At 40.8% G+C, this 9,935-nt stretch overlaps 1 protein-coding gene across 3 annotated transcripts; it reads left to right on the top strand.

The window, feature by feature from the left end:
• Positions 1–2,979: 2,979 nt before the first annotated feature.
• mtx3 (metaxin 3) lies at positions 2,980–9,863 on the top strand. Of its 3 annotated transcripts, XM_012861315.3 has the most exons (9): positions 2,980–3,121; positions 5,301–5,370; positions 5,595–5,671; positions 6,663–6,755; positions 6,850–7,032; positions 7,110–7,186; positions 7,274–7,431; positions 7,651–7,739; positions 9,124–9,863. In XM_012861315.3, exons 1-9 carry the CDS (start codon positions 3,041–3,043, stop codon positions 9,217–9,219), a joined length of 924 nt encoding a protein of 307 aa, XP_012716769.2. In that variant the 5' UTR covers positions 2,980–3,040; the 3' UTR covers positions 9,220–9,863. The 3 variants fall into 3 exon arrangements, with proteins under 3 accessions (XP_012716769.2, XP_035999524.1, XP_021171471.2); XM_036143631.1 differs by lacking the exon at positions 7,651–7,739 and having other exon boundaries at positions 9,124–9,217; XM_021315796.2 differs by lacking the exon at positions 5,301–5,370 and having other exon boundaries at positions 3,040–3,121.
• The last annotated feature ends 72 nt before the right edge of the window (positions 9,864–9,935 follow it).

The following is a 9,935-nucleotide window of genomic DNA, read 5'->3' as shown; positions in this document are numbered from 1 at the left end:
CTTGCAGGAAAAGAAAGGAACAGGAGGAGACTTGAGGCAGTTTTCAGTGGAAACACCGAACGATAGAAGTCTGATTCATGCTTTCTCTGCTGACTGACCTTAAGTATATTTTAACAGCTGCTGGTCGAAGTCATAAAGAGAGACGTCTACCATCCCTCAGAGCATTTCCATTGAACGAGCCTGGCCGCCTGGACTCTGACCAAACACCTGGCAACCGTCAGCTTTAGATCAGCTGTGGGATGATTCTCACAGTGCGTTGCAAAGTATTCAAACCTCTTGAATGTTTTCCCAATTTGTCAAGTCACTGAATTTCTATTTATAGTACAAACCAACACATACTAGAGCAAAATCATCAAATGCACGGAGAAGCACAGCTCATATAATCTCAGTATAAATCCAGCTGTTCTCCGAAGGTCTTTGAGAACAGTTTGTTTGAGAACTTTAATGAATCTTAGTGAACAAATAGCATCATGAAGGTCAAGGAACAGCCGACGGCTCAGAGATAATGTTGTGGAGAACACAAGAACATAAAACTCAAATGAAAGGGAGACAATAAAGGATCCAACACTAATCCACCATGAAGAACAGAATACAAGTAAGCGCCACAAGTCGCAAAGCAAATGAGAGAAAACCAAAAACAGAAAAGAATATGGGACAAAACCATAAAAATCCTAAGGATAATGACAAGAACAAAGCTACTTTTGAATTTAAAAGCCATAAGAAGTCCAGCTTAAACTGATGTGAAAAGAGGTGCTGTGGTTAGGTGGAAAAAAAAGAGTAAACTTTTTGGCTGATGTTATCTATGGCAGAAAACTAACATTACACATTACCCTGAACGCACCTTCTCATCAGTGAAACTTGGGGCTGGCAGCATCATGCTGCGGGGATCCTTTTTTTGACACTTTGACAGCAACAACCTTAAACATTTAGCCAGATCTATAAGAGAATAGTCTAAAATTTAGATTTAAGCAAATCCTTGTGTTATAACAGCCTAGTCAAGGTCCAGACCTGAATCCAATCCAGAATATGTGGCAAGAACGGAAAACTGATGTTCTTACTGAGTTTGGGCTACTGTGCAAAGACTCAACAGCTGTGGCGTCTGCATTTGGAGCCAGAAGGGCCTGGTCCCAGGAGAGGTTGCTGCGGAGCTCTATGTTTGCAATAATCAGCGGGATATGATCGTTCTTTCCAGAGAAACATTGTAAAAAAAGACAGATTCCCTTACCAGTAAAATGATGTTAGAAAAAATTGTGTCTATATGTCTAAATCCTCTTGAGGCTCCTTGATATTGGGGCCGGCCCACCAATGTTTGTCTAAATAATGGACATCTGAAATCACAGTGTGCATGACCAACACGCACTCAGAAGACAACTGTGGAGCGGACATCCTCCGGCCCCAAGCTCAGATCGACCAATTAAAATACTTTAATTTCACATGTTGCATTTAAGTTCTGCCGGATATTGTGTGACCATCTATGCAAGGCAAATTTATTTGTATAGCACATTTCAGTACAAGGACAATGCAAAGTGCTTTACATGATTAAAACACTGGAAAATAAAAACAGAATAAAAGCAAGTAAAACAAAACAGTTGGAATAAAATGTAGGAATAAAATAAAGTAAAATAAAACATAGGAAAATGTAAACTAAAAGCAAATATTAATCTAGTGTTGGTTGTCCTTGCTGGCTCATTGGAACGATTGATGTGAATCTTTTCAATAAATGAACAATATGAGTGAGCGTTTATTTATAATTTATGTATAAAACATTTAATCACATTTAGCTTACATAAAATGGTTTTCTAGTGGGTTGGTTTATGGCAATTTCTGTTTAATTTAACATTGCTAAAAGTCAGGTTGTATGCGTCACAAAAAATGAATTACTGCTAATAGGTGTTGAGTTTTCATGCCCCACTTAACTTATCATGTCAAAGACGCCACAGCTCAGCCGAAATTTCAGTTTCTAGATGTTCAAACGCTGGAGGGGCGGTAGCTTGAAAGATTCTAACTCCACAAAAGGTGCAAGTGCAAAGTATTGATTCACTTAATACAGATGTACACAAGTCATTGTATTCAAAGTGTACAAATGTGATTTTTAGATTTTTTTACTTGTAAACAAGCTTTTTTATTCCACAAAACAACTGAATGCCAGAGTAGTGTGAACGTATTGTTTTTAATAACATAGATATTTTTGTAATCCAGATAAAAGGTCTCAGGCAGATTTTTACGAATATTCCTCATTTTAGGGAAGACAGTGCTTCTTGTAAGAGTTGTCATAAAATACAACTTTTTTCTTGTAATATTATGACTTTATTCTCATAATATTATGACTTTATTCTCGTAATATTATGACTTTATTCTAATGATGTTGCGACTTTATTCTCATAATATTATGACTTTATTCTCGTAATATTATGACGTTATTCTCATAATATTATTACTTTATTCCCGTAATATTATGACTTTATTCTCATAAAGTTACGACTTTATAATGTTACAACATTATTCTCATAATGTTGCGACTTTATTCTCGTAATATTATGACTTTATTCTCATAATGTTGCGACTTTATTCTCATAATATTATGACTTTATTCTCGTAATATTATGACTTTATTCCCGTAATATTATGACTTTATTCTCATAAAGTTACGACTTTATAATGTTACAACATTATTCTCATAATGTTATGACTTTATTCTCGTCTTTTTTTAAAAAACTTCTCTAGCCTGGGCCTAATACTCCGTCGTTTTAGATCAACATAAAGACTTGTGTAAATTAATCATCTAATAAAACAGGCCAGTTAAAAGGAAAGAAAATAGTTAGGATTTGGTTGACCAACATGGGCATCAAGAATTGTTGCTTTTATAAAGTTGAATAAAGTGCTTTTTGTCACGTTTTCGGCTAATTTATCGCCCCAGGTGATGATATCCATATCTTTTGCTTGCTAATGCTCGCCGTCCTTTGATCTGTGTGTCTCGCGCGCTGGGATTTGACAGCTATATGCCGCGTGACGTCCTCAGCTCGCTGTATGAATCAAAAATATGGCGGCTGCCATGGAGCTGAGATGCTGGGGAGGAGACTGGGGGCTGCCCTCCGTCCACACCGACTCTCTCGTGGTCCTGGTAAGAGTCCAGTTTTCTCTGAACAACCCACGGTCAGCTCGTCCAGTGCGGCTTTTTAACACGCAGCGTGGGGTTCCCGTGGGTCTGTCTCTGGGTGTCTCCTGCTGTCCCTCTCGCTAGCCTCGATGCTAAGGTAGCTGCAGCAGCTTGCTTTGTTTCCGCTGCTGTCTCACCGTGGGACGGACAAATGTCCCGACCCGGATGAATGCCGCAGCTGCAGAGAAAGAGCTGCTGCCCGCCTGCCTGCAGGGCTTTGTCCTTCATGTCAGAAGTCCCCCCTCCTCTGAATAAACGCTGTCCTTCAAGGTCAGTTAGTTTGTAAAATCAGTAATTCTTATTTTTCTGTCCTTTGGCTCATTGTTAGCCCGTTTGTTAAATAGACTCTGGCTGTGACTGAGCTATTAAACCTGTAGGCAGAATTCAGTGGAGTTTTCATTTCTGCTAAACGTGCTGTCGGTGTCATTGGACACGTGTAGTAATAACTTTGGCCACAAGGGGTCGCCTTTTCTCCCCTTTCATAAAACATTATTTCTAGCCAGGAGTGTTTAAGCTCTCAACATTAACGCTGCAGTTTACACTTACAGGCACTTACTTGCAAGTATTTTTTATTTAAATTGAATATTTTTTTGTCACAGTTTAGCAATCTGATCTCATTTAAGGTCAATCTGATCTCATTTAAGGTCAATGAGATGCCCTTCATTGTCCCGCAGTGAGGAAATTCAGGTGTACCAGCAGAGCAGAGCAGCTTAAGAAATAAAATAATACTGTAGGCTAGGTATTAAGACTAGCATTAGGTTAGCATCCTTTGGAAGTAAAAGGATGTCGGAGGTTAGGGTGCAAAATGTAAATGAAGTGAGGGAGCTCTCAAGCTCTGCAGCAGCTTTAGGCACAGAGTGGGAGTCACTGTCCAACAGTGATGTTATTTTTGCTGGAGTCCTTCTGTCGTCCACCACCTCCACTGGGTCCAGGAGACATCCTGGGACAGAGCCGGGCTCACCGATGAGCTCACCTCAACCATATCTGCTCTGAAACAAACGTCATAACGTGTTTACATCCCTGATAATCTTTGCACAGTCTTCCATAGTCTTGTAAGAAGGTTGCTTATTTATTTATGTTGCTTTTGTTGTTGCTGTTTTTAAATTAATGCTACTTATACTGTAAAGGTTTCACGGTTGCAGGTATGCCTTCTTGCAGCTTTGCACACACACCTGCACAATTTGCGTTTTGCACTGTTGCATTATTTATCGTTATGCGTCATGTTCTCTTTGTTTCAAGCGACACATGAAGCCAAATCTATATCGATTGCTGCTATCATTTAGCTGCTACAGTGCAAGATTTTCAAAAGTGCCATTAATTGTTTACCCTATTGCATTGATTCAGACAGCTTTAAAACACGGCTCCTGCTTAGTGTCGAAAAGTCTCAAAATTAACTCGATCATTTCCAAGTCCTGACAAGGGGACACAATGGGAACTTTAGTATTAAAAGTGCTTGAGTTTCCAAATTTTATTCCATAATTGGACAAGTAAAAAAATGTATTTCTGAAAAATATAATATTTTACCTTGATTATTATTTCAATGATTTCCATTTATCTTCGGTGCGCAACATCCAGTTTTTGTCCACCCTATTAATTAGTTTTAGTATTTGAGTGACTGACAGCGAAGTTGGACCTGTGGTTTCTAAACTGGGTCCTAATGGCTGAAACCTTTGAATTACTGTTTTTTTAAACGTTTACAGACTACATAAAAATTTTCACAGCTCACAAACTTTGTTTTAAAAATAATCCAGTTCAGATTGGTCAAGTCTAAATGTTCTACATGCTGAAATGGAGCTCATTTAAAGCTGTGAGACCGACCCTCACCACACAGCCGAACTGGAAGCTACCCACAGCACAGTGATGTCACTAATGTGTAAAATAACATATAATAGATGATTAAAGACAAATACGGAAATGTTCTGTACTCAGTTATCCAGAATGGTTTAAAAATTTAGATATTTGGAAATTTGAGTCCGGAAAACTAAGAAATTTTGGGGGAACGTTGTCGAAAGTAATCCTCTGAAAACAGTTTTTAGACGGGCTCTTGCGTTTGGAGTTGTTGTTGCCACAGGAGACGTTTATATAATAAACCTGTTTTTACCGGCTTTTTTTTTGTTCCTGCTTCTTTTATTTTTCCCTTCAGGCCTACGCAAAATTTTCTGGAGCGAAGCTAACAGTTTCCCCTGTAGACTGGACGTGGAAAACCCTAACAGGTGGGCTGCAGCTTGTTGCTAACCGGACCTTCACGGCTCCGTGGTCAGAGCGCAGCGTCTCATTTGGGCTGCACGGCCCCAGGCCAACATGTTGCTTATGTTTGCTTTGCAGCTTAATTCTGTTTAGTTTTATTGTTTCCTATTAATCTCATTTTAGTGATTCCACAAGTGGAAGTTTCTCTTGAGGATGCCTTAATGTGTTTCGTCATGTTTTTTGTCTGCAGCAACCGTCCCGGAGCTGGTTTGTGGAGACTCCGTCGTTCAAGGACCAACACAGATTCTGAACTTCCTTCGGAAACGAGTAAGTGGGTCATTCTTCTTCAGTATTTGCACGTCTGACAGCAGCTGAATCCAGATGCTAACAGACACATCCATTATTATTTTTTTCTCACTGTTTAAACCAGACAAAGCTCTTCCTGTTTTAGGTCTGTTGGGATCTACCAAAAATGATTTTGATTTGTTAAATAATAAAATATGGGAAACGCATACATTTTTGTGTGGGGGTGTTTATTACTGTCCTTACATCCAGAAAGGTGCATAAATTGAGATCATTATAACTTTAATGAGTTTTTAAAATCCCATATTATGCTGTCATGACTTTTTTACTAATCTGTAGCAATATGGGCCAAAAGGCCACTCAGTGAGGAAGAAGCCATTACTGCAACGGCAACATAGAAAGCCAGATTACAGTTTGGAAATGCTCTCAGGGACAAAAACTCTGACGCGTTTATGTAATCTGAGCGAACTGAACATGAAACGTTTGGCCAAAATGTCCATCGCAAGTTAGAGAATGCCAGTGCACTTCACAGACTGGCATTATCAGGAAGGAAGATTATGTAGAAATATTGAGGGAACAGCTTATAACCTGGATCTTCCCAGAAGACAGTGGCCCTAAGCATGCAGCCAATTTATTTAGACCATGGCTTAATTCCTTACATCCCAACTTTATTTGCAATTAAATAAAACAAATAAGTATTTTTCTGCAGTCAAGAGGCTGAATTAAATACAGATTAATCTTAATATTGGACATACAATATGTATGAATGAAGGTATGAAGTAAATTTGTCACATTAGTCATCATTGTAATTAAACACATTTTAGACACTGTTTAGAAGGCATTTCTACCAAGAACTCAAGAAATGTATGGTAGAAAATACTCTTCCCCTCACTAATTTTACAGTTAGCAAATGAAACAGTTTCCATTTGCTAACATACCTGCAACAGGAAAAGCCAGATTTTTCACTTTAATGTGACAATCATCAGAAATATAGAGGATTGCTCCTGTTTTGTAGAGGCTCAACGCAGACTACGAGCTGACAGCCAGACAGGGAGCCGACACAATGGCCTACATCGCTCTACTAGAGGAGAAACTGCGACCAGCTCTGGTATCGACATCCGCCATGCCCCCCCCCCCCCACAAAAAACAAATGCAATTACAAAGTTGTTGTTCAAGTTGTTGTTTTTTTCCCCCTCCCACAGTTGCACACATTCTGGGTGGACGCAGAGAACTACAGCAATCTGACGCGGCCGTGGTTTGCTTGTCGCTCCCCGTTCCCGCTAAACTTTTTCATCCCGAGTCGTCTTGCAAGCGTCGCCCTCGCTCACATCCTGGTGACAAAAGGAGAGGGGCTGCTGCACAGAATCTCTGAGGTGGAGGGAAAGGTAAATGTCGGCTGCGGCTGTTTTTTTCCAGACGTCTTTTATTTCCCTGCTGACGCTTCTTTTCTGCTTCACCTCAGATCTACAGTGATGCTAAAGAGTGCCTGAACCTCCTCTCCTACAGACTGGGAACTGCAAACTATTTCTTTGACAACTCGTCAGTTATATCACCTCATATAAAATTTTCAAAGTGTTTCTGTAAAGCATTATCTCTACATATGTGCATTGTTGTTGTTTTACATAGTCCAACCAGTCTGGATGCCTTTGTGTTTGGGTTTTTGGCACCGCTTCACAAAGCAGACCTCGCTAGCAGCCCTCTGCAGAGCCACCTCAGGCAGCTGGACAACCTCACTCGCTTCTGTGACAACATCCTTGCAGCCCACTTCAGTGCGGATAAGCCCTGTAAGATCGCTGCGTTCAGTGGAAATATTCTGTAGGACTTAATCTTGACAGAATGACACTAATAGTGAAACTAACACAATCGTCCCTCTCCTATTCCTCACATAATTGCTTTGCAACTTTTTGCTTTTCCATTTTAATTATTCAATCTTTACTCATTATGTTGACTTCTTCTTTCTCTTCTTCTTCTTCTGTGTGTATCACTCTTTCACATCTTTCTAGGTCCTCTTCCACCTGTTCAGGAAACAATGGATGCCAACCTGCAGAAACTAACACAGCTTGTAAACAAAGAGTCCAACTTGATAGAAAAGGTGCTACTGCTTTCCATTTCTCTTCTTTTGCATGGGTTCATGGATGCTTTTGGCAGGTGTCACTGCTGTTGTATATACGGTAGTGTAGCCACCCCCCCCCCCCTTCAAACGGACTAAGACCGCCCCACAACACTAGAAATAAACCAGAAGATGGTCCCTGCGGGTTCTTGGAGAGGTCTTCTGGAGGTCATCAAGAAAGAATTGTGCTCTTCGTTACATCAGAGTTGCTTTTTAAGCATAAGCAAGAAAATCCTGATGGTTCAGTACTGAGTTGGTGGCATGAAGGGACTCTGATGGGGGCAGTTGTAGCTCATTCGCAATCTTTGGCTTTCTCATCAGGGAATTAGGACTGGGATTGGCTACGCTGGTCACATGTCAAAGCTGCAACTGCATCACTTGTAAACTGAGCTGGCAACGCTCATAGCAGCCTAATTTAACATGACTTGTGGTGGCTATTCTTCCTGTAACATAAAGGGTCTCAGGAAGCCAATGCAACAAACAAATCAACAAATACAAATAATTCTCAAAACAAACAAAAAAACCTTCACCACCCTTCTTTAGGCCTCTTACATCTAGACGTTTCTTTGCACCCTGCTTCTCGGTAGCAGAGCTCCCAGCTGGAGAGAAGCGCCCACACCTCCAAATTGTGCATACAGACAGACAGGCTGCAGAAAGTTAGAGGGAAGTTGTGGCTTTTTTAGGCTGCGCTTCAGGCTCTATCGTATTTAGTGATGTTAAGGGGGTCGGAAAATGTGTGAGCAGCAGTTATTAGTGTTAATAATAGATTTCTTTACAGTATTCACAGCATTACTTGAGGAAATTACTTCAAGCTTCAAGCCTTGGTGTGATCAGCTCCAAAGCTGAATTCTCGCTGTAGTTGTGCATTCACAAACACACGAGAATCCATCTTGTACAGCTCCGGCTTCAATCGTTTGTGTCCGAACCAGAAATGGTATGGGCCAATCACGTTGCGGTATTGTGGTTTAAGGTGGGTCATACCGCTGCGACAAAAGCAAGAGCTGCCGAGCCCACAGCCGAACCAAAACTAACATGGCAGCGCAGGAGGACGCGTTATCACGCTGCTGGTAAGCAGCTGAAAACAGAGATGGTGCTTTCTTCTCCACAGAGAGACTGAAACAGATGAGGATGGTGCAGAAACCTCCCACATAGAGAGGACATCCACAGCATGTAGCATAGTAGATGAGTGAGAAACACTGAAATGGGGTTTTCCAAATTGCTGGAAACATTTAAACGTTCCTTGACATCGTGGAAACAGTAGAGCGCTCTTATTCCAGTGTGAAGGGGGTCATATCGTGTCTCCTAATCAGTTTCTTCCTCGCGTGTTTTGGAAAAAGAGCTGAATTGCTTGTTTGTTTTTTTGTAGATGGATGACAACCTTCGCAGCAGCCCACAGCACAAACCTCACAGACCAGACACCAAAGCCAGTCTGTCCAGTTCAAAGAGCTCTACCCCTGCCTAACGTCCGGCTCTAAAGCGCTGATCCAGCTGCACGAATCAAACCCTGGAACCAAGACGCCGTTGGCCTCAACCAAAGTCGACATCCCGAAAAAAAGGGGAGGAAAAAGGCTCATAAAACAGACCTGTGGCCGAAATGGAAGAACTTTATTAATACATGTTAGTATAACTATAATTAAGAGACTATTTTTCGATAAGGATGATGGCTTTTAAAGATGTCCGTCTGAAAAGGAGGAAACGTGCATGTTGAGCTGCCTTTCCAAATGAAGAGTGCATGCATGCGGTCAAGTCTATGAAGTGGTGCTCGACGACGAAGACGAGATGTTCAAAGGGACGCCAAAGGAGACGAGAAGTCCAGCGAGGAGCATAAGTGGTGCAGGCTGCTCTGCTTTTAACTTTTTTTTTTACTGATTTAATTTAAAGGGACATACATATACATACTTCCTGTTCGAGTTGATCTCTTACGGCCTATCTTCGCTCTGCAGCTCTTGGTTGGATGCTGAAAATATTTAACCTACTCTGTAAAAATGCTTTATTTACAATGCAGGATATGTATGCCCTGAGCACAAGATCTTTTATTTTTCACATTAGCTGTAAGATATTCTGTATTTTCTTTGTCGTAGTGAGTCTAAAGTCTATGTAATCAGGGTGAATCGTTTCTTAGCCGGTTTAGTTATTTTTCTTTCCTCTAAGCCGCTGCTGAGGGTTGCTTGTAGAGTT

The sequence above is a fragment of the Fundulus heteroclitus genome, chromosome 12, assembly GCF_011125445.2.
Source record: "Fundulus heteroclitus isolate FHET01 chromosome 12, MU-UCD_Fhet_4.1, whole genome shotgun sequence".
Lineage (NCBI taxonomy): Eukaryota > Metazoa > Chordata > Actinopteri > Cyprinodontiformes > Fundulidae > Fundulus > Fundulus heteroclitus.
This window is presented reverse-complemented; position numbering and strand designations above follow the sequence as displayed.

What these genes read in the sequence shown, in the direction of transcription:
- mtx3 (XM_012861315.3), top strand. Translation starts at nt 3,041, where the DNA reads ATGGCGGCTGCCATGGAGCTGAGATGCTGGGGAGGAGACTGGGGGCTG. An exon ending in TCTCTGAGGTGGAGGGAAAG is followed by an intron (nt 7,033 to 7,109) that starts GTAAATGTCGGC and finishes GCTTCACCTCAG; the next exon opens with ATCTACAGTGATGCTAAAGA. An exon ending in AACTATTTCTTTGACAACTC is followed by an intron (nt 7,187 to 7,273) that starts GTCAGTTATATC and finishes TGTTTTACATAG; the next exon opens with TCCAACCAGTCTGGATGCCT.